Source organism: Cicer arietinum, chromosome 4, assembly GCF_000331145.2.
Source record: "Cicer arietinum cultivar CDC Frontier isolate Library 1 chromosome 4, Cicar.CDCFrontier_v2.0, whole genome shotgun sequence".
In the NCBI taxonomy this organism is placed as follows: Eukaryota; Viridiplantae; Streptophyta; class Magnoliopsida; order Fabales; family Fabaceae; genus Cicer; species Cicer arietinum.
In genome coordinates this window covers 43,568,563-43,593,994 of record NC_021163.2, presented here as the reverse complement: position 1 = coordinate 43,593,994, position 25,432 = coordinate 43,568,563, and the positions used below count along the sequence as shown (strand labels likewise).

At 35.0% G+C, this 25,432-nt stretch overlaps 1 protein-coding gene across 1 annotated transcript in view; it reads right to left on the bottom strand.

Annotated features, from left to right (window-relative positions):
- Nucleotides 1-2,914: 2,914 nt before the first annotated feature.
- LOC140920070 (uncharacterized) overlaps nt 2,915-25,432 on the bottom strand; it is a 29,088-nt gene continuing 6,570 nt past the window's right edge. The window contains exons 2-5 of the mRNA XM_073367383.1: nt 21,861-22,154; nt 21,409-21,785; nt 21,151-21,327; nt 2,915-3,014 (exon numbers count right to left, since the gene is read on the bottom strand). Of these exons, the coding sequence (XP_073223484.1) occupies nt 2,915-3,014; nt 21,151-21,327; nt 21,409-21,785; nt 21,861-22,154 (948 nt within the window). The remainder of the gene's footprint in view (nt 3,015-21,150; nt 21,328-21,408; nt 21,786-21,860; nt 22,155-25,432) is intronic.

The window sequence follows — 25,432 nt, the reverse complement described above, 5'->3', positions numbered from 1 at the left end:
TAGCGGATGCCTTAAGTAGACAAAATATCCTTGTGTCCTCTTTAATGGTAAAGGAATAAGAATTACTAGAGAACTTTCGTGATCTGAACTTGGGTGTGGAGTTTTCACTAGGAGAATTAAAGCTTATCATGATCACCATCTCTAAAACTTGGTTCACACAATATTTTGCGTTGCAACAAACGTATTTGCGTTCCAGTAGTGGACAAGATAAAGAAGCTTATTGTAGAGGAGGCACACAAGAGTAAATTGAGTTTTCATTCAGGAGTGATCAAGATTTGAAGCGAAACTATTGGTGTCCCAGAACTAAGAAACATATGGTCGAGTTTGTGGCAACTTGTCTGATATGCCAGAAAGCTAAGGTAGAACATCGGAGATCCGCATGAATGTTGCAGTCCTTATACGTGCCTAAATGGAAATGGGACAACATTTCCATGGATTTCAATATAGGATTACCCAAGAAGCAGAGGAAGAATGATTTGATTTGGGTGATAGTTGATTGTCTAATTAAGTCAGCTCATTTCCTACCCGTGACTAAGTTGACAAAGATTTACATCGCAGAGATTAGGAGATCCAAAGTTTATCTCTCACTTTTTGGAAGTTTTGCAACAAGTGTTTGGGAAGAAGTTGAGACTAAGCTCTGCTTATCATCCAAAAATTGACGGAAAAACAAAGATAACCAATCTAACCTTATAGGATATTTTAAGAGCTTGTGTCTTGGATGATCGCGGGGGTTGGGATAAATGTTTACCATTAGTTGAATTCACCTATAATAATAGTTTTCATGCAAGTATTGGGATGGCGCCATATGAAACCCTTTACGGACAGAAATGCCAAACACTATTGTGTTGGTATCATGATGGTGAAAGTACCATAGTGGGGCCATAAATGGTGCAGCAAACCACAAAGAACATCAGGAAAATAAGAGAGGGGATGAGAACTTCCCAAAGTCGCCAGAAAAAAAGTTATGCTGATAGACGTCGTAGAACTTTGGAATTTGCAATTTTTAGTTTCTTTTTTTGTTGTGAAGAAAATGGTGGATTTGCAGTAGGATTATGCTCAAGTTGTAATTGATTAAAGACAAGACCTAAGCTTAAAAAATCTAGACTGTTTAATCATAAAATATTGTTTTGTGAGGTAATTAAGCTTGAAGGCTTAGGGCTTATCAAAATTGAATACATTTGCAAAATATGGACCATGCTTGTTTTTGTTCAAGATTTATTATTTAAAATGATATTTCAAGGTGGAATTTGAACTTGGATTTTTTTACACGTAGAGTAGAACGTTGTAATTGATCACATTTAGCCATTTCGAATCAATGGGCGGGTTCGATTAAACTCAAAAGACATAATTTTCTATCTAAACAACCAGATATAAGATTAACAGTCGAGATCAAAAACTGCGTATAACAAGGTTCTACTGAGTTTGTACTCAGGAACTATTTCTATTTGGAACTACCAAACAAAGGTAGTTAAATTTCTGCATCAATATTAGTCTATGTTTTCTTCATATTGTTGTATAATTTATAAGACTTTGGTTTTTATTTTTGACATTTATTTTGGTAATATGACATACTGAAGACAAGTCTTTAAAAATTAGTGAACTTCCAGATAAATGTCACAATATAACAACTGTGTTATCAAACTTTTTTATGTTTGTTTTGTTTCTCACTTTTTTCTATTTATCTTGCAGCCAGATCAGCAAAGTTCATTGCTCAAGAAAATTGGGTTATTGCAGTACTTGATAAAAAATATATTTTTGTCTACAATTATAAAATAATGGAAAATATAACGGAACAAATATATTTGTGTCTACAATTATGAAAAAATGGAAAAAAAATAACAGAATTTGAGAGACATAAAGATTATATTAGAAGTTTGGTTGTTCATCCTTTTTAGCTAGCTTCTGATGACCAAGTCTTGAAGTTGTGGAATTGGAAGAAAAGTTGACCTTGTAATGAAACTTTTAAAGGACACTCACGTTATGTGATGAAAGTGACATTTAACCCCTAGGATCCATCTACCTTTGTCGGTGCATCCCTTGATGGCACTTTAAAGGTATCTGAATTGATACTCTGTTGAGAATGTTAAGTGTATGAATTTTAAACTATTTTCTTGAGAAGCATGGTGAAGTATAATAAGGAGTACTATTTTGTTGTCTATGAAGATGAGGTTTATAACTTTTCATATCATTTTTGCTTTGTTAATGAGAAAAACGCTAGGAGTGCAAGTAACATGCATTTATTTATTATTTCTCCATTGGTAACTTGCATTTAATTAGTGTTTCAATTTGCTAGTCTACAAAAGTTAAACTTTGTTGCTCATGATTAAAGTTGAAACTCGTAATGAGCTTTTATTTTGAGTGAAAATTGTTTTTCTTGTACTCTAATGTGTTTATTTCTCTTTATCAAATGTAATTTGAGTTTTTGTGGAAAGGCCTACGGATTTTTCCTTATGCGTATACTAATTAGATTTTTACTCTTCCTCAAATCTCAATCTTTTGCCTAATTTGTTTGACTTACATTTGTTATATTGATTTAAGAAGGTAGATGAAAGCTACAATCTAATGAGCATAATGATAAGAGTTGTGAGATTTTTTTTTAATATATATATATATATAATTGATAATTCTTCATCGTATGCATATTTTGTTGATTTTAGTTATTGGATTTAATGAAATGTTTATATGTTCTTATTTCCTTGATTAAGTAGAGATATTTTGTAGTTTCTTTGTTTTAGTGCAGTGCTTAATTTTGGTGAGAAATCAACATGACCTATGTGAAGTATTTCAACAATATCTGGAGTTGTAGATGTTCAATTAGAGTCAGACCAAGTGCAAATGAAATCTAAGATCCATAGCTACAACTTTCATGAAGACACCGGAACCAACTTCGAACTCGAATAAGGATAACAATACACTAAACTCCAGACTGAAGAGGCTTTGCGCCTGAAGCGTGTAGCCTGCGCCTGGGGCGCATTTCTACCTGTACAATTTGTCTCTTATACACCGCAATGTGCCTGGAGCGCACAGCATGCAACATAACACATTAAAACACGTTTTCTCACTTTTTAGGTATCTTTTTGGCTATTGGGAAGTTGAGAGACTTGTGCCCTAACAGAGAAACTCACATACGATTGTTCTTAACACCATTGAAGGAGTTTTATCAAGAGTCATTCATGAATCCTTCTTGTAGTTCTTTGTAACACCCCGTTTTTCAAAGCGAGGGTATATTTTTTTTTTTTTAAAAGTAATTAAAACGAACAAAGAAATAAATCAGGAAATGCTTTTGGATAAATAATTGAGTTATTATAATTTACAGGCAGCGGAAAAGTTTCTCCAATTACAAATCCAAAACATTTCTACATAAACATCAAATGGTACATGGAACCCATTCAAAGATGATATAAAACTGATAATATTTGTATAAGTACAGTTTTCCAAAACTAAAATACTCCAAACCAAAAAGAAGGACCCCTAGTCCCTATACATCATCCTAATCTGATCATCCTACCAAAAACTATACACCCTGAGTAATCTCCACGCGCCCCGTGAGATCCTCCTAACACAACCGCAGTCAAGCATTCCCATCTCCATCCCTGTCCGTAGGGTACGAACCAGTAGGGCCGTCCTGACTCTCATCTGAGGGCAAAGCCCGGATTTCCACAATAGTGTAAAGGGTCACCAACCAGAAAATAACAGATAACACATAGCAATTAAGTTTTTGAATGCTCAAAACAACTTTTTAACTAAGCATGCACCTTAACAGGATTTTCAATGTGCGAAAAGTTCATACATTACATTGCCAATGAAAATGAAGGTAAAATGCAGTTCTCGATCTCCTAATTAACACATGATAAAACAAAACATGGATAGATTCATGAGCAATTAATCATACAACTAAAAATGAGGATTTTCACTGAGCCAATCGATTGGGCAATCGATTGGGGTGAAGATTTTTAATGGAAACAGAAACCTGGGCTGAATTCAATCGATTGGTAAATCGATTGATTGGTTCCTGAGCCCCTGGTTTCGAGCCAATCGATTTCCTAATCGATTTGGTGAGGGATTCTTAATGAAAACAGAATCCTGGGCTGAATTCAATCGATTGGTAAATCGATTGATTGGTTCCTGAGCCCCTGACTTAAGGCCTAATCGATTGGGCAATCGATTTCTTAACTGATTCCTTTGAAAATTGTTTTCGAAATCGATTGGCTAATCGATTTTGTGAATTGGCCAAGTCCCTGTTTACCCATCCAATCGATTGGGAAATCGATTTCCCTGATCAGTTTTCCAAAAATTCATGAATTAACCTAAGTCATTCCTAATCAAGTCCACAACCTAACACTTAGCAATTCCTACGCGATTACTACGACACACGAAGGTTCGATAACCATCATACTTACACACAATAAACAACACATAACACTTAACACCTTCATCTCAGTTATCACGATAAATCAAAATTCGAATCACTCAATCATAAACTCAAATCAAACATGACTCGCGTGCCAGGCACCCTAATGCAATGCGTATATGCCAAAATGCATGGACTCGGAATTCCAAACCAAAACCCTCCTCGAAGGGCCGTAAATCATAATTGTACCGCCTATCGCAGGCCAAAGTACCAATTACCGAGGTGCCACCTATCACGGGTCAGCACGATTTACTAAAATGCGTAAATCATAAACGTACCACCTATCACGGGTCAGTACAGTTTACCGAGGTGTCACCTATCACGGGTCAACACGATTTACTAAAAGAAAAAGCGGGAATCGTAAATGTACCACCTATCACGGGTCAGTACAGTTACCATGGTGTCACCTATCACGGGTCAACACGATTTACTAAAAGAAAAAGCGGAAATCGTAAATGTACCACCTATCACGGGTCAGTACAGTTACCATGGTGTCACCTATCACGGGTCAACACGATTTACTAAAAGAAAAAGCGGGAATCGTAAACGTACCGCCTATCACAGACCAGTACTGTTTACCTAGGTGCCACCTATCACGGGTCAGCACAATCCACCAAAAATGTAAATCGTAAATGTACCACCTATCACGGGTCAGTACAGTTACCATGGTGTCACCTATCACGGGTCAACACGATTTACTAAAAGAAAAAGCGGGAATCGTAAACGTACCGCCTATCACAGACCAGTACTGTTTACCTAGGTGCCACCTATCACGGGTCAGCACAATCCACCAAAAATGTAAATCGTAAATGTACCACCTATCACGGGTCAGTACAGTTTACCGAAGTGTCACCTATCACGGGTCAACACGATTTACTAAAATATAAATCGCAAACGTACAACCTATCACGGGTCCGTACAATTTACCAAGGTGCCACCTATCACGGGTCAGCACAATTCACCAAAAACGTAAATCGTAAATGTACCACCTATCACGGGTCAGTACAGTTTACCGAGGTGTCACCTATCACGGGTCAACACGATTTACCAAAAAGTAAATCGTAAACGTACCACCTATCACGGGTCAGTACAGTTTACCAAGGTGTCACCTATCACGGGTCAACACGAATTACTAAATAGTAAATCGTAAACGTACAACCTATCACGGGTCAGTACAGTTTACCGAGGTGTCACCTATCACGGGTCAACACGATTTACCAAAAAGTAAATCGTAAACGTACCACCTATCACGGGTCAGTACAGTTTACCAAGGTGTCACCTATCACGGGTCGACACAATTTACCAAATGAAATGCATGAGCATACACAGACTCCATTCACAACAATCGTTAAGCAAATGCAGATATTAAAAGATTCCCCATTTTTAATACCCATTTAACTTAAACGACTTTCAAACAACATTAATTAAATAAGTCATTAAGAGATTCCCCGTTCTTAATACCGATTTAACTTAATGATTTTCAAAACAAAACGTTAAGCAAACAGTCATATTAAGAGATTCCCCATTCTTAATATACTTTTGACTTAAACGATTTTCTCGCAAAACATTCAGTAAACGAGTCATTAAGAGATTCCCCATTCTTAATACTCATTTACCGAAACGATTTTCAAAAACGATAGTTAAGTAACCGAGACATTAAGAGATTCCCCATTCTCAACGCCCAGTTAACTTAAACATTTTCCTCAAATACACATTAAGTAAACCGAGGTATTAAAAGATTCCCCATTTTTAATACTCGTTTAACTCTAATGGTTTTCAAATTCCACAGAAACAAATTCAAACATACTTTCACATTCAAACCATAATTCACAACAACCACACCAATTAACAAACATCAAGTACGAACACACCGAATATACCGAACACAAATCACGCAACATAACACCCAGATACATCAAATTTCATTTACCACGAAACATTCATCACTATAAACAAAACCTAACTCTAAGGTTTTTACCCATAACGCACTAGTTTCGTTTTTCCCCAAATCGATACATTTAACCCTAACAAATTCCTTCCCACACAACTACAGATAAGTCCCTAATGCAAGCTAGAAGTTTGGAAGGAGCCCTTACCTCAACGTTAGCTTTAACGCGCGTTTCCGGTACCGCGAGTAATTCCGGTAAAATCTCCGCTCGCAACGCCGCTTCCAAATTAGTTCACTAGCACCGTAGCGTGGTGGTGAGCAACTTTCCCTTCTATCTCTTCGAGAAATGAGGTTTGGATCTAGAAGAAACAGAGGGGTTTGTGTTTGGATCTCAAAACCGTTTTTCTTCGTTTTCGAATCAAAGAGGAAGAGTGGAGTTGCGAAAACCTTGATCTAACTCACACCCAACCTTGGGTCACTAGCTTTGAAGAAAAGGAAGCAACGAAAACGAAAAATGGAGAAAGGATGGATTTTTGGTTAAAGCTCACGTGAGTGCAGAGGAAGAAGATGGAAAATTCAATTTTCCCTCCTTTCTATTTCTTTCCTTTGCTTTTCCTTTCTTCCTTTTTCCTTCCTTCCTTTATATACTATTTTCTTTTCCTTTTCCTTCCTTCTAGTTTTCCTTTCTTTTTCCCTCCAAACAAACATATATAAATATAATAAATATAACTTAACAAATATCTCAAAATCTAGATATTTATTAAATTACCGTTTCACCCGAAACGCCTTAAATTCTCCGTAAAGGATTTTCCGCAGTTAAAAAAACCGTATTTCTTCGTTTTCGAATCAAAGAGGAAGAGTGGAGTTGCAAAAACCTTGATCTAACTCTCCCCCAACCTTGGGTTACTAGTTTTGAAGAAAAGAAAGCGACGAAAACGAAAATGGGAGAAAGGAGAAAAATGGGTCACGGTTAGAGGAAGAAGATGAAGTTTTGAAATTTTCCTTCCTTTCTTTTTCTTTCCTTTGTTTTTCCTTTCTTCCTTTTTCCTTCCTTCCTTTATATACTATTTTCTTTTCCTTTTCCTTCCTTCTAGTTTTCCTTTCTTTTTCCCTCCAAGCAAACATATATATATAAAATAAATATAACTTAACAAATATCTCAAAATCTAGATATTTATTAAATTACCTTTTCACCCGAAACGCCTTAAATTAACCGTAAAGTATTTTCCGCAGTTAAATTCAATTTATTTATCGACGAGAAATTCTAATTGGCATCGAAATATCTTTTTGATTATAAAACTCCAAAATATTATTAACTTTGGCTTAAAAGCCTCCGAGCCAAAATCCAAAATATACCAAAAATACATAAAAGGGTACTTTAAAATTATGGGTCTTACATTACTCCCCCCCTAAAATTAGTTTCGTCCTCGAAACTATGCATCGATAAATAACTCTGGGTGTTGTTCCCTCATCTTGCTCTCCAGTTCCCAAGTCGCATCTCCAGTAATTGGGTTCCAGATCACCTTGACCAACGAAACATCCTTGGTCCTCAACCGCTTAATCTTCCTGTCATCAATTCTCACGGGTGGTACTTCGAACGACAGGTTATCCTTTAGCTGGATTGTGTCTGGTTCGATCACGTGAGATGGATCTGCGAGATATTTCCTCAACTGCGACACATGAAACACGTCATGGATATTGGACAGTATCGGAGGTAATGCAATCCGATAAGCAACCGGCCCAATTCGTGCAGAAATCTGATATGGTCCAATGAATTTCGGAGTCAACTTCTTCGATTTCAAGGCTCTACCTACTCCAGTAGTAGGTGTGACTCTCAGAAATACATGGTCACCCTGTTCGAATTCCAAAAGTCTGCGACGCTTGTCCGCGTAACTCTTCTGGCGATCTTGTGAAGTCTTCATTTTCTCCTTGATCTTCCTTACTTTAGCTGTGGTCTGTTGCACCATCTCTGGTCCGACAATCATATTCTCACCGTCTTTATACCAACACAAGGGCGTTTGACACTTGCGCCCATATAAAGCCTCATATGGTGCCATTCCAATACTTGCGTGGAAACTATTGTTGTAAGTGAACTCAATCAACGGAAGTACATCATCCCAACTTCCTCTATCATCTAAAACACATGCTCTCAACAGATCTTCCAAGGACTGATTTGTCCTTTCAGTCTGTCCGTCCGTTTGTGGATGGTAAGCTGAACTCAATCGTAGCTTCGTTCCCAACGCTTCGTGCAATGCTCCCCAAAAATGCGATGTGAACTTCGGATCACGGTCTGATACAATGCTCGATGGTACCCCGTGTAACCTCACAATTTCAGCAATGTAGATCTCCGTTAGCTGATCTACCTTATAGGTGGTCCTTACCGGTAAAAAGTGAGCAGATTTAGTCAGTCGGTCCACTATCACCCATATAGAATCATTCTTCCTCCTTGTCTTTGGTAATCCGGTTATAAAATCCATGGAAATGCTGTCCCACTTCCATTCAGGTATATCTAAAGGTTGCAACATTCCAGCAGGTCGCTGATGTTCCACCTTCGCTTTCTGACAAGTTAGACAAGTGGATACATATTCCGCCACATGTTTCTTCATTCCTGGCCACCAATAATTCTGCCTCAAATCCTGATACATCTTTGTTGCCCCAGGATGAATACTCAGCTTACTCTTATGCGCCTCTTCTAAAATCGTTTTCCGCATATCTGTAATTTCTGGTACACAAATCCTACCATTACACCGCAAAACATTATCAGCCCCAATCTTGAACTCAGTCGTCTTCCCTTGTACTATTAGATTCCTCTTCTCTTGAATTAAGACGTCATCCTGAGAATTCGCAATGTCTTCAAGTAATCCACTCGAGATCTTAATCATTCCGAATTTCAAAATTCCCGGTGCAAACTCTACGTTCAAGTGCAAGTCTCTAAAAGCTTCCCACAACTCTTGTTGTCTAGCCATAATTAGTGAAGACACCGATACACTTCTTCTGCTCAACGCATCCGCCACTACATTGGCCTTCCCAGGGTGGTACTGCAGTGTGAAATCAAAATCCTTGAGAGTCTCCATCCATCGTCTCTGGCGCATGTTCAACTCCTTCTGATCAAACAAATATTTCAAGCTCTTATGGTCGCTGAACACGGTGAACGTGCACCCATATAAATAATGCCTCCAGATCTTTAATGCAAAAACAACCGCGGCAAGCTCCAAATCATGAGTAGGATAGTTCCTTTCGTGAATCTTCAATTGTCTCGAGGCATAAGCCACAGCTTTCTTGTGTTGCATCAGAACACATCCTAACCCCTGGTGGGATGCATCACAATAAACTTCATAGGGTTCTTCTGATTGCGGTAACACCAATACAGGTGAGGTCGTCAATTTCCTCTTCAGTAACTGGAAGTTTTCTTCACACTTCTCCGTCCATGCGAACGGTTGATCTTTTCTGGTAAGTTGTGTCAGTGGAGCCACAATCTTAGCAAAACCTTCGATAAACCTCCTGTAGTACCCTGCCAGTCCCACAAAACTTCGTATGTCAGTGACAGTCTGAGGCTGTTTCCAAGCAAGAACCGCCTCAATCTTAGCCGGATCTACAGCGATTCCTTCCTTGGTTATCACATGTCCCAAGAAATTCACTTTCTCTAGCCAAAATTCACACTTCGACAGATTGGCATACAATCGCTTCTCGCGTAAAATCTCAAGAACTTGTCGCAAATGTTCTCCATGCTCTTCTTCGGTCCTTGAATAAATCAATATATCATCAATGAATACCACCACGAATTTATCAAGGAACGAATTAAAGATCCTGTTCATGTAGTCCATGAAAATTGCCGGTGCATTGGTAACTCCGAACGGCATAACCAGGTATTCATAATGTCCGTAGCGGGTTCTGAAAGCTGTTTTCTGAATGTCTCCTTCCCTTACTCGGATCTGATGGTAACCCGACTTCAAGTCAATCTTCGAAAATATCGCGGCCCCTCTCAATTGATCCATCAAATCATCGATTCGTGGCAAAGGATAACGATTCTTGATAGTTGCCTTGTTGAGCTGTCTATAATCCACACATAGGCGCGAGCTTCCGTCCTTCTTCTTAACTAGCAAAACTGGAGCACCCCATGGTGATACACTTGGTCTGATGAATTTCTTCTCCAACAAGTCTTCAATTTGGCCTTTGAGCTCATTTAATTCCAATGGCGACATTCGATAAGGTGCCATTGAAATGGGTCCCGTTCCTGGGTGCAAATCAATGAAGAATTCCACTTCTCTTACCGGTGGCAATCCTGGAATTTCCGTTGGAAATACATCCCGATACTCGTTGACAAGTATCACATCTTCTATTTCCACATTTATCTTTGCCTCTACATTTGCTAGAGACAAAAACTCATGAGTCCCTTCACTTAGCGACACTCGGAGTTTGTTAGCAGCTAAATACTTAACAACTCCTGGTTCGGGGAAAAGAACCAATTTCCGAGCACAATCCAAGATCACATAGTGATAAGACATCCAATCCATACCGAGGATGACCTCGAGTGATTGTAGCGGTAAACAAATTAGATTAACCAAGAAATCCCTATTCTGAATAGTCATTCGACAATGTAAACATGCTGAATTTACGGTTAAGGTCTTAGCAGGCGTGGAAACAACCAAATCAAAAGGTAAAGCAGACACAGATAACTTCAAGCGATTCACACAGTCCATAGCAATGAAGGAATGGGTTGCCCCCGAATCAAAGAGTGCAGTTAGAGTGTTACCTGCAATCTCACAATCACGCTGAATCAGATTACCAGATGGATTTCCCTCTTCAGCATTCACACAATAAATGCGTCCTCTAGCAGTAGGACGGGTAGCCCTAGCTACATTCACCACTGGTTCCACCTTTGGAGCCGTGCACTCCCTTGCCATGTGCCCCGACTTCTGACAATTGTGACAGATGGGGATGTTAGTGGTACAAGCACTAGCATAGTGTCCTTCTTTCCCACATCGGAAACATCGAAGCACTTGCCCCATTTGCCTTCCGAAATTCTGGTTCCCTGGGCGACTCGGTCCACCGTTGTTATTCTGGGGGCGATTATAAGGTTTAGCCACTTGTTTTCCCCTATTCTGATAAGTCGCCCGACTAGGGCCTCCCGAATTAAAATTCCCAACTCGGCTAGCCCTCTTGTTCTTCATATCTTCCACTTCTCTACATTTCTCTACCAGCGCTTGGAAACGTTGAATTCCCAAAGGTAAGACGGAATCTTGAATCTCATACTTCAATCCGTCTTGGAAACGATGACACATGAACGGTTCATCAATTTCTTCACGGAAGAACCTGAAATGCCTCGATAGTGATTCAAATTTAGCAGCATACTCGCCCACAGTCAGGCTCCCCTGGTGAAGTTTCAGAAAGTCGTCACCCAACTTAGTCCTGGTACTCATCGGAAAGTATTTGTCTAAAAACTTTCTTTTGAACGATTCCCAGTTCACCTCCTCGTGGGCTGCTCCCATCAACAACCTTGCACTCCTCCACCAGTATTCAGCATCCCCTAGCAACATATACGTGGCATAGCTGACCTTCACTCCAGCCTGGCAGTTAATCATATCAAAGATTTTCTCCACTTCTTGGATCCATTGATCCGCCTTCTCTGAACCCTCATCCCCCTTGAACTTAGGAGGATTGTAACGACGGAAGTCTTCCAACCCTCTTGATTCTGCAGCACGGATCTCTCTTCCCCTCTTTTCAAGATCCCGTTGAGTCTTGGCAGCGGTCTGTGCAGCGACAGAAGCAGCCATGTTGTTCATAGCCTCCGCCATTTGGTCATTCCTAGCGTTGGCTCTCGGAGCGTCATTCCTTCTGGGCGGCATGGTTTCCTATAAGAACCATCATCAAGTAGAGTTTTAACACTACTTCAAATAATTCTAAACTAACGTCCGACTAACAACACACAATTAAATTGGACTTGACAACTCAAGTCACCTAAACCGACACATGATCAGATAACAACTCCTAACTTATAGGTCGACCTACAATCTATAACCAAGGTTCCACAGCTCCCAAAGAAAACTAAACCTATGCTCTGATACCACAATGTAACACCCCGTTTTTCAAAGCGAGGGTATATTTTTTTTTTTCTAAAAGTAATTAAAACGAACAAAGAATAAATCAGGAAATGCTTTTGGATAAATAATTGAGTCATTATAATTTACAAGCAGCGGAAAAGTTTCTCCAATTACAAATCCAAAACATTTCTACATAAACATCAAATGGTACATGGAACCCATTCAAAGATGATATAAAACTGATAATATTTGTATAAGTACAGTTTTCCAAAACTAAAATACTCCAAACCAAAAAGAAGGACCCCTAGTCCCTATACATCATCCTAATCTGATCATCCTACCAAAAACTATACACCCTGAGTAATCTCCACGCGCCCCGTGAGATCCTCCTAACACAACCGCAGTCAAGCATTCCCATCTCCATCCCTGTCCGTAGGGTACGAACCAGTAGGGCCGTCCTGACTCTCATCTGAGGGCAAAGCCCAGATTTCCACAATAGTGTAAAGGGTCACCAACCAGAAAATAACAGATAACACATAGCAATTAAGTTTTTGAATGCTCAAAACAACTTTTTAACTAAGCATGCACCTTAACAGGATTTTCAATGTGCGAAAAGTTCATACATTACATTGCCAATGAAAATGAAGGTAAAATGCAGTTCTCGATCTCCTAATTAACACATGATAAAACAAAACATGGATAGATTCATGAGCAATTAATCATACAACTAAAAATGAGGATTTTCACTGAGCCAATCGATTGGGCAATCGATTGGGGTGAAGATTTTTAATGAAAACAGAATCCTGGGCTGAATTCAATCGATTGGTAAATCGATTGATTGGTTCCTGAGCCCCTGGTTTCGAGCCAATCGATTTCCTAATCGATTTGGTGAGGGATTCTTAATGAAAACAGAATCCTGGGCTGAATTCAATCGATTGGTAAATCGATTGATTGGTTCCTGAGCCCCTGACTTAAGGCCTAATCGATTGGGCAATCGATTTCGAAAGGGATTTTAAAAAGGCTGATTTACAAAATCGATTGGCTAATCGATTTTGTGAATTGGCCAAGTCCCTGTTTACCCATCCAATCGATTGGGAAATCGATTTCCCTGATCAGTTTTCCAAAAATTCATGAATTAACCTAAGTCATTCCTAATCAAGTTCACCACTTAACACTTAGCAATTTCTACGCGATTACTACGACACACAAAGGTTCGATAACCATCATACTCACACACAATACACAACACATAGCACTTAACACCTTCATCTCAGTTATCACGATAAATCAAAATTCGAATCACTCAATCATAAACTCAAATCAAACATGACTCGCGTGCCAGGCACCCTAATGCAATGCGTATATGCCAAAATGCATGGACTCGGAATTCCAAACCAAAACCCTCCTCGAAGGGCCGTAAATCATAATTGTACCGCCTATCGCAGGCCAAAGTACCAATTACCGAGGTGCCACCTATCACGGGTCAGCACGATTTACTAAAATGCGTAAATCATAAACGTACCACCTATCACGGGTCAGTACAGTTTACCGAGGTGTCACCTATCACGGGTCAACACGATTTACTAAAAGAAAAAGCGGGAATCGTAAATGTACCACCTATCACGGGTCAGTACAGTTACCATGGTGTCACCTATCACGGGTCAACACGATTTACTAAAATATAAATCGCAAACGTACAACCTATCACGGGTCCGTACAGTTTACCAAGGTGCCACCTATCACGGGTCAGCACAATTCACCAAAAATGTAAATCGTAAATGTACCACCTATCACGGGTCAGTACAGTTACCATGGTGTCACCTATCACGGGTCAACACGATTTACTAAAATGTAAATCGCAAACGTACAACCTATCACGGGTCCGTACAGTTTACCAAGGTGTCACCTATCACGGGTCGACACAATTTACCAAATGAAATGCATGAGCATACACAGACTCCATTCACAACAATCGTTAAGCAAATGCAGATATTAAAAGATTCCCCATTTTTAATACCCATTTAACTTAAACGACTTTCAAACAACATTAATTAAATAAGTCATTAAGAGATTCCCCGTTCTTAATACCGATTTAACTTAATGATTTTCAAAACAAAACGTTAAGCAAACAGTCATATTAAGAGATTCCCCATTCTTAATATACTTTTGACTTAAACGATTTTCTCGCAAAACATTCAGTAAACGAGTCATTAAGAGATTCCCCATTCTTAATACTCATTTACCGAAACGATTTTCAAAAACGATAGTTAAGTAACCGAGACATTAAGAGATTCCCCATTCTCAACGCCCAGTTAACTTAAACATTTTCCTCAAATACACATTAAGTAAACCGAGGTATTAAAAGATTCCCCATTTTTAATACTCGTTTAACTCTAATGGTTTTCAAATTCCACAGAAACAAATTCAAACATACTTTCACATTCAAACCATAATTCACAACAACCACACCAATTAACAAACATCAGGTTTCATTTACCCATAATCATACACAATGACATTCAAATTCATTTACCACGAAACATTCATCACTATAAACAAAACCTAACTCTAAGGTTTTTACCCATAACGCACTAGTTTGGTTTTTCCCCAAATCGATACATTTAACCCTAACAAATTCCTTCCCACACAACTACAGATAAGTCCCTAATGCAAGCTAGAAGTTTGGAAGGAGCCCTTACCTCAAAGTTAGCTTTATCGAGTGTTTCCGGTTCCGCGAGAAATTCCGGTAAAATCTCCGCTCGCAACGCCGCTTCCAAGTTAGTGCACTAGCACCGTAGCACGGAGGTGAGCAACTTTCCCTTCTATCTCTTCGAGAAATGAGGTTTGGATCTAGGAGAAACGGAGGGGTTTGTGTTTGGATCTCAAAACCGTTTTTCTTCGTTTTCGGATCAAAGAGGAAGAGTGGAGTTACGAAAACCTTGGTCTAACTCACACCCAACCTTGGGTCACTAGTTTTGAAGAAAAGGAAGCAACGAAAACGAGAAATGGAGAAGGATGGAATTTTTGGTTTTCTTGCTCACGTGAACCTGAGGAAGGAGATGGAAATTTTAAGTTTTCCTTCCTTTCTATTTCTTTCCTTTGCTTTTCCTTTCTTCCTTTTTCCTTCCTTCCTTTATATACTATTTTCTTTTCCTTTTCCTTCCTTCTAGTTTTCCTTTCTTTTTCCCTCCAAGCAAACATATATAAATAGAATAAATATAACTTAACAAATATCTCAAAATCTAGATATTTATTAAATTACCGTTTCACCCGAAACGCCTTAAATTAACCGTAAAGTATTTACCGCAGTTAATTTCAATTTATTTATCGACGAGAAATTCTAATTGGCATAGAAATACCTTTTTGATCATAAAACTCCAAAATATTATTAACTTTGGCATAAAAGCCTCCGAGCCAAAATCCAAAATACACCAAAAATACATAAAAGGGTACTTTAAAATTATGGGTCTTACATTCTTCTTTAATCCCTATCTTTTGTATCTCTGTCATGAGTAACTAAACCCTATTTGTTAGGAATGAGTGAGGCAAAATGAAACCCTTATTTTTCTAATTCGATTTCTAGTTATATGAATGAGTTTATTGAATTATTTTTCTCATTTCTGTGCTTAATACTTTTTATTGCTTGATCAACATTAAAATGTTCTACGATTCGTATTTTGAAACGGAAGTGGGCTTTACGAATGCTTGAGATGAGAAATTCATGATATTGTAGCCTAAGGATAGATGCAGGTCATGAAACCAATTAAATTTGTTCTAAAGACAACAGTTTAAAAAAAGAATTCTTGTACCGTAAAGCTAAATTATAATCTTAAATCCACTAAGGAATTAGATGTTACTTTGAAATTAAATGTTCTATCACTAAGACATTAGGGCGAGAATAATAAAGAGAATTCGATAATAATTTAATAAAGGAATTTAGTAACTAGGATCAAATTAGAAACCAAAGTTGTTTTCAAAGTGAAACTCATCCCTGACCTTTTTCTTATTATAAAAGTTCAATTCTATTACTCTTGTTAATTTTAAATATTATTTCAATCAATTCGCAAATTTTTTGTTCAATTTTAGTAATTAAACATAATTCGATAGTAAAACGCAATCCTTGAGTTCGACACTCGGTACTACCGTTTAAGTTATTACTTGCAACAGTTGAGTTGTGAGGAGTTTTTTATATATATATAATCTAAAATTTTATTAATAAAAAAGGTGGAAGAAACAAAAACTCGAGAACTTATAAACCCTAACTTCAATATTTGATTATGTAAATTCAATGTTCACAATAATATTTTTTTCCAGAATTAATTTTAGTAGCTCTTGAGATTTTATTTGTGAAGTTGAAAATATAGTTTATTGTATGTTTTAATGGAATTAGTAAAAATAAATTATATTGTATTGAATGTTTAAATGGAATTAGTTAATAAATATAAATTTGAAATTTAAATATAATTTAACGGTATTAATAAGGTAGAATTACAATTAGTAGTGAGATAAAATAAAATAAATTTAATTTAATTTAATAAATAATAATAAGTTTTAGTGATAGACAATATTGTTGGAAGAAATTAATTATATAATTATATTTACTTAATTTTGTGACAATCATCGTAGTAAGTAGAAATAAAAAATATGTAGTGTCATTCTCAAAACATATAGTGACAGTCCACCAACATAGCAAGACCCTTTAAAGTTGATGGTGAATTTGGGTGTCACATAAATTATTCTTGACCTTTACCTACGACATGCTACTTATAGTGACAAATTTTATTTGTCATTAGAAGTCAATTTTTTTGTAGTGCACCAAAAACTCACATGTAACTGTGAGGTCTTGAGTTCGAATCAAGGACAAGACGTTCAACCTAATAATATCAGCATTTGTCAATTGAGCTGGGACTTAAGGACGAATTACTTCAATTAATAATTCAATATAAACAATGAATTATATTAATTCAACCTTCAAATTAAAAGTTCTTATTGAGTAGATTAACTATACAAATTTTTATAAAATTTTAAAACTATTTGATACTTCATTAAATAATTTCAAATGAATGTACAATAAACTTTAAAAAATCCATAAGCAAATATCGATGATTAAATTACACAGTTACAACTACGAATTTCAGATTTACATAAAACTTTATTTTATTGATAATTAATATTTTATGTCGATAATCAACAATTGTGTTAATGAAATTTATTGTTTATAATTATAAGTTATTAAACAAAATATCTCATCTTATACTTACTTTTGGAGTTAAAGAATTATCACTTTTTAATATATATATAGTTTAGTTTAAGAAACACCAAAATGCATAAAGAAAGACAATCCTCACCATGTAAACTGGTAAGGAGTTAGACTCTATAAGAAAAACAAACTAAGAAATATATAGGCTAAATATCACCCGTAGTTCATTCTTTATTTAATGTTGTTAGAAATAAAAATATGAGTTTATTTAAATATTTGAGTTACGAATTTTATGAAATTTGTATTATGTTGAAGAACATAATTAGTTTTATGAGTTTTGTTTGAAAACTTTGAGGAATTTTTGAATTTTTGTAAAAAGAAGGATAACGTTGTTGACATTTTAAAACATAAAATATCAAATTGTCACTTAAAATTAAAATAAAGAACCAAATAAAAAAATAATAATAATAAAGGACTAAAACGTTAACTAAGAGACCACATATGGTATTTAGCCAAATATATATGATGATTAACTATAGAAAAAACTTATAATATATTATTTCATTACTTTTATTCTTTGATTTATATAAATTTCAAAGAGAAACATATTTATCATTTTACACATCAAGAGTATGACCAAGTTGTTTGTCTCCTATATCACTATTACGATTCCATTGATAGCAATCTGAAGAATCTTTTGTAATCTTACATGGTCCTGATGCTGTTACTATCCATTGACATTGTTTTGCGCAATCGAGCTCATCTCGAGGTTGAACATAAATGTCCAAGTAATGAAATCCATTAATCCATGAAAAACTACAAAAATATATGGTTGATTCTAAACCAAACGATGATGGTTTAAAAGTAAAGGTGTATGTTTGTTGTGGAAGTATTACTCGGTACCCAAAATTATAATTTTTGTCTTTCCAATCAATTCAAACTTAAAAATAATATGTTGTTCTTAATGAATACAATTATTTTGTGAGGGATGAGAAAACTTTTATTATTCTTAAACTGTAAAACAACAAGAATTGTTAGTAATATACAAATTAGTAAAATAAATTTTAAAGAAATGGTAATCATCTTGCTTGCTCACTAGATTAATTGATACAATGATGTTGAAATCTATGGTCAATTTCTTGTTATATATAATGTCGAACCAAAGGAAGGGGGACACTTTTTTCCCCACAATTACAAATATTATTTAATTAGTTATGTGGTCATACAAGAGTGTAATAAATGCAAAGAAGAATATTGGGCCACTAATTCTTTTATTACTTTGTATAGTCAACGTAGTATGAAATATTTTTAATTCTTAACATTTTCTGGTTTGCTCATAAAAAACATTCTGGTTGTAGTTTTTTTTAGTACAAATAATTTTAATTGTCTATTAATACTATATTTTAGTATAGAACTTTGTACATTAAATATTTTAAATTATTACTACGATTAATTTTATTTTATAAAAACAATTCTATTTTGTTTTTTATTTTATTTATTATTATAAAGAATTTAACAGTAAAACCACAAAAAGAATATTTTAAATTTGAATCGACGTCCCAATATTTAAAAGTCTTTCTGGTTGTTATGTGTTATTCTTACGAGATAAATCTTGAATATGCTGGTTGAGAGTATGAATTTTGTTAATGGCATTAAAGAAAAGTAAATATAAATCTCTTTATACATATATAATGAACCTTAAAATATTATATACCTTAAATTAAAACACCACACGTTATCCTAAAATTTTTATCATAAAAAAAGAAATAAGGGGGACACTTTTTTTCACAATTACAAATATTATTTAATTAATCGTGTAACCCATATAAAGAGTTGAATAATTTCAAAGATTATTTTATCATTTTTTTTTACACTACGCGAAAAAATGCATTTTACAGCGCTTTTTTTAAGCCATTTACAGCGCTTTTTCAAAAAAATAAGCGCTGTGGAATCGAGCGCTGTAAATGATACAACAACGCTTTTAAAAAAGCGCTATAAAACATTAAATACAACGCGCGCTTGTTATGCACATTTTACAGCGCTTCTTCACAAAAAAGCGCTGTAATATGCACCCCATTATATGAGTTATGGGTCTGCTTTTAGAGCGCTTTTTAACACAAGCGCTGTAAAATGCACACCCATAATTTCATATTATGGTCTGCATTTTACAGCGCTTTCTCAAAAAAGCGCTGTAAAATGTCCAACCATAATTTCATATATGGGTGGGCATATTACAGCGCTTTCTCAAAAAAGCGCTATAATATGCCCACCCATAATTTCATATATGGGTGTGCATTTTACAGCGCTTTCTCAAAAAAGCGCTGTAAAATGCCCACCCATAATTTCATATTATGGGTCTGCATTTTACAGCGCTTTTCTTGTACATTTTACAGCGCTTTCTCACGAAAGCGCTGTAAAATGTGCACCATTAAAGCGCTTTACTTTTTATGGCATTTTTTTTAAAAAGCGCTGTCTTTTATCTTTGTACCCAAAATTATTTTTGATCCAAAATCACTTCACAATCAGTAGAACAGAACATATTATAGACAATCAGTAGAACAGAACATATTATAGACAATCAGTAGAACAGAACATATTATAGACAATCAGTAGAACAGAACATATTATAGACAATCAGTTCACACAATCAGTAGAACAGAAATCAGAACTCTGTAACTTTATTAACATATATGTAACTCTGTAATTTACAACCTAAGTAACTACATTCAGATACATATATACAACCTAATTTACAACCTAATTACCTACATTCAGATACGTATATATATATAACCTAATTTACAACCTAAACTACATTCAGATCCATATGCATGTTCATATATTGTGTCCTATGATCATTTACATATAATAACTAACAGAATATACATTATATGCACTAGCTACCATATAATATTCAGATCCCTTGCCCAGCAGCAAGCTATTTCCCAGAAAATCAAATAATTTTCATGTCAAGCACGTACTGACACCATTCTTCCTTTAATTCCATCAGATCTTCCTCAGAATATGATGGACTGGAATTGGCAAAGTACTGCAATATAAAAATTGAACATATTATATTAAGTTAGTATCAAATATATAGATAATTTATATATGAAAATCATATAATGCAAATACCGTACCGTTTCTGGGATAATAGTTTTATTCTTCTCAACAATCTCCTTCATGAATCTCAATATGTAGTACCCACAGTCGATGTTATTTGTTTGACGAGGGCACTTTATTGAGATCCATGTAATGTTATTAGACTTCTGCTTCGACACTTTAGCACCTCTTTGAGCTCGATAAACTTTTAAGGCACTATCGAATGAATAAATGTGATTATTAGAGCATGAATATTTATATATATATATAAATATATATATGTAAGAAATAAATGAATATTACTTACGTGTCGAGCATATTCTTTATTCCGGGGTGATTGGTGTAATCGCCGTGCACGGGATCCAAATAGTATATCACTTCAGAGACCGCATTGATTGCAAATAGCACCCAATGTGCCCTACAACAACAAAAAATTGGTTAAGCAATTTTGTTTATAGACAACTAATAAATTAAATTCTCATCAATTAAAAAAGATAAAATTACGTACCCTGAATTATATGGTGCCAAGAACAATTTATCACTTTCTTTATTTCTTAAAAACATATCTACAATGTAGTGTTTTACATTGTCTGGATCGAGTTTGAACATCGACATCTTATGCGGAGACAAGAATGAGTATTTATTTGACAGTTTCCTCGTGCACACGACCTTCTCGTACAAAAACCTTCAATGAAAATTTTAAACTAGATTAATTACCAATACATTTAATTAATTACAAATAAATGCAATTAAAAGTATTTTTTACCTTATGTACAAGCTGATTACAGTAACACTCAGCTCCTTATGTTCGAGAAGTTCGTACATGTGCTCCTTTTCGAGGTATTCAATATACTCATCTCCAAAGATGTCTTTATTCATTTGTACGATGGGCGAATCGTTGCTGCTGCCCATGTTCCTTTTTATTTGGATGTCAAGACACGCCCCGTATTTACCAAGGCGTGGCTGACTTTTATTAGGAGCAGCAGCAGCAGCGACCGATTTTCCCCGATCCAGATTTTTTGTTGCTGCAAGTTTGGCAGCTTTATTACCCTCCAGCCTTTGTAGTTTGGCAGCCCTATTAACCTCCAATTTTTGAGGTTTGCTGCCTTTTTTTGGCTGTAGGGGTGGTTTATTTATTTGGACCTACAAAAATGAGGTAAAATGTTAGTTTATTGAATCTGAAAAAATGAAAAACCTTAGGCAATAAATGTGACAAACCTTTTCGGGAGATGTAACTGATTTGTCTTTGGGAATCTTTTTTTGGAGGGCAACAAGGTTTGTGGGCCATGCCACGTAACTGCCAATAGCGTCGCTTAAGAACTTCATATCTCCATCGTTGTCCGGTATGGGCAACGGTGCAGTTGGTTCGAAAGCAACCGTAGGCGATACTTTGACATGGCCCGCGGGGATCGGAATATTGTGCAATACTTCTCCCGAAGTATTGTGCAATATTCCTTTTCCCACCTTCCGTTGAGTCGGCGAGGACAAGTATAGGACACATGTAGTGACACCCTACATCAATAGTTAAAACATAAGTACAGTTAATATATAAGTTTGTTTAATACATAAGTAATTACATAAGCAAGTAAGTAGTAAGTAATTAATTACCTCGGGAATACTCTTCAAACCGACGTTGCAACTCCCGGTTTCACTCTCCATTTGTATTTCAGGTTGGAGCTGAACCGGAAGTTGCTTGTCTTTATTCGTATTCACCAAGAGTGCCACTTGCTCCGATAGGATTCTGAGCTTCTCTAATACTTCCTCGTTGGAAGGTTTTTGGCGCTTCTCTTGAGGAAAAAAGCTTTTGGGAGTTACGCCAAATCCTTTCCCCCTCACTCGACCGGAATACTCAGGGACATTAAACACTTTCCCAAGAATGTCCCTGCACGTATCCTTGTTGCCCTCTTGAGTTTCAGAACTTTGTTCAATAATTTCCTAAAATACATGTAACATTAAAAAGATAAGTTCAATAGCATTTTTAAAATACAATATTAAAAAATATTAAAGTGATAATATACTTACACAAAGTTCTACAACTTTGTTGACATTTTCATTATCAACCACTCCTTTATTAACACGCGCTTCCTTCCACAATATATGACGACCCAAGGGTTGATCGGCTTGGGTGTCTTTTCTCTATTCGTTAAAATCATAAACAAAATAATACAAATTAGTTACACACTATAGTTTATAATACAAATTACTTCATTATATAAAAGTGATGTTTAATTACTTACAATTTGTTGTTCAAGGCGTGCATATCCCATACGTGATTTCTTGTATGGGTGTTTTGGGTTGCTTGCCCGCTCGCGATTTGCCTTACTAATATTCTATATAAAAAAAAAATAGCAATTGTGTAAAAAGTTAAAATACGCTACGAATATGAATAATAAAACACAAATGCTAATAAATTAATCACTTACGACAAACGCCGGGTCAGAACGTTTGGAAACAAATGCTCTCCATTCATCCTTTGATATATAATGTTGATATATTTTTGGAGGTTCAGCATTTGTGTTTCCTTCTCTATCTTTTAGATAGAAATTTGAGAGATGGGATCTAAATCCACGATGAATTTTCCCAGCAACGCTCAAAACATACGGCTTTCGTTCCTCATCACGATGTGGTCTCTTAATTTAATTTCAGTTAATGTTTTAGTCATTTATTTATTTATTTATTTTTTAAATTTGAGTCTTTTACTTTAATTTTAAGTGATAATTTAATCTTTTATGTTTTAAAATGTCAACAATGTTATCCTATTTTTTTTGCAAAAATTAAAAAAATTCATAAAAAATTTCAAACAAAACCCATCAAATTAATTATCATTTTCAATATAATGCAAATTTCATCAAATTCATAACTTAAATCTTTAAATAAACTCATATTTTCATAAGAATGAAAATATGAGTTTATTTAAAGATTTAAGTTATGAATTTGATGAAATTTGTATTATATTGAAGAATATAATTAATTTTATGGATTTTGTTTAAAAATTTTGATAAAGTTTTTGAATTTTTGTAAAAAAAAGGATAAAATTATTGACATTTTAAAACATAAAAGATCAAATTATCATTTAAAGTTAAAATAAAAGACTAAATTAAAAAAAAATAAAGGACTAAAATATTAATAGAAATTAAGTTAAGGAACCACATTTGCTATTAGTCTTTTTTTTATGAAATGTATCAGTATTTATTTTATTTTATTTTTTTCTGAAAAAAGGTATCAGTGTTTATTGTTTGTATAGTCAACATAATATTGAATACTTTTTTTATAGTTTTTTTTTCAGTACCAAATAGTTTTATTTATCCATTAATACTGTATTTTAATATAGTATTGTATGTATTAAATATTTTAAATTGTTATTACATCTACTTTAAGGTAAATTCTTAAATACCCATCATGAATTTAGTTGGATATTGACATGTCTAAAACGAATTTACTAAAAGTTAAATTATTTAAAGAGTTTAATTAAATATAAAATAATTATGTAACTTCATATGATTAATTATTGGGTATAGATCCAACTAAACTCTAAAATATGGGAGGATTTCTTTTGATGCAATCTATTATGTTCTATATACTACAACTAATGTTTAAATTAGTGTGTTGATAAAAAAAAAGTGCATAAAGTCTGTTATATAATTTTTTATATCAACAAAATCATCTCATTTAAGTGAAAATAATAGTTTCAAAACAAGGTTACAACGTGAACTAAAATAAAATAAAAAAATGTAAGAGTTAACATACTATGAGCAACAAATATTGTTTGTCTTTAGAGGTGGAAATAAGATATATTAACCGACAAGAACTTTTGACGTTGTCTACGACATGACGTTGTCTACGACATATTCATATATCAGATACAAACTTATTTTATGTAGTTAAAATTAATATTTTTTAAAAAGCCTATTTAGTTTAAAAAATCAGTTTACTAGATATCGAAAAAATCTTTTAGGTCTATCAATGTGACATACTTAATGAAATATCAATAAACTTGTTACTACTATTATTATGATAATATCACTACGCCAAAAATGACATTTAACAGCGCCCCTTTTACAGCGCTTGCTAAACACAAGCGCTGTTGTAAACATATTTTAAAAATAACGGAGCCTTTTACAACGCTTTTTTGACAAGCGCTGTAAAAAGAGCGCTGTTGTAGGATCATATGACGTTTGCGCATAATGTTATAAGGCTTTTACAGCGCTTTTCAAAAAAGCGCTGTAACATGAAGCGCTTTCGCGTATTATTTTACAGCACTTTTTATACAAGCGCTGTAAAATACATGCGCTTTAAAATAATTGAACCACCTATTACAGCGCTTTTTTGAAAAGCGTTGTAAAATGCATGCGCTTTCATTGAATTTAACTACATATTACATCGCTTTTAGTACAAGCGCTGTAAAATACATCTTTCAAATAATTATATACGTTGGGAACCCTCATATCCTCTACATCTTTCATCACCTCTACTCTGGGAACCTTCATATCCTCTACGTACTGTGCGGTCATCTACGTTGCCTCAGGTATTTTTAAATTCTTTTTTATCAAATTAAAAATTCATACCACATGATCTGTTCTGTTTTGAAATTGTTATATATATATATATATATATTAAATGTCTTCTACTAGTCAAAAGCTTATTATTTTTGTAACTGCATTTATATAGTTCGTATAATATGGATAGGAAATGGATGTCTGCCAATCGATTGTCAAAAGAGTATGAAATTGGAGCGAAGGAGTTTGTTGAGTTTGCAGTGAAGAATGCAAAAGATCCAAATAGAGTAGTTT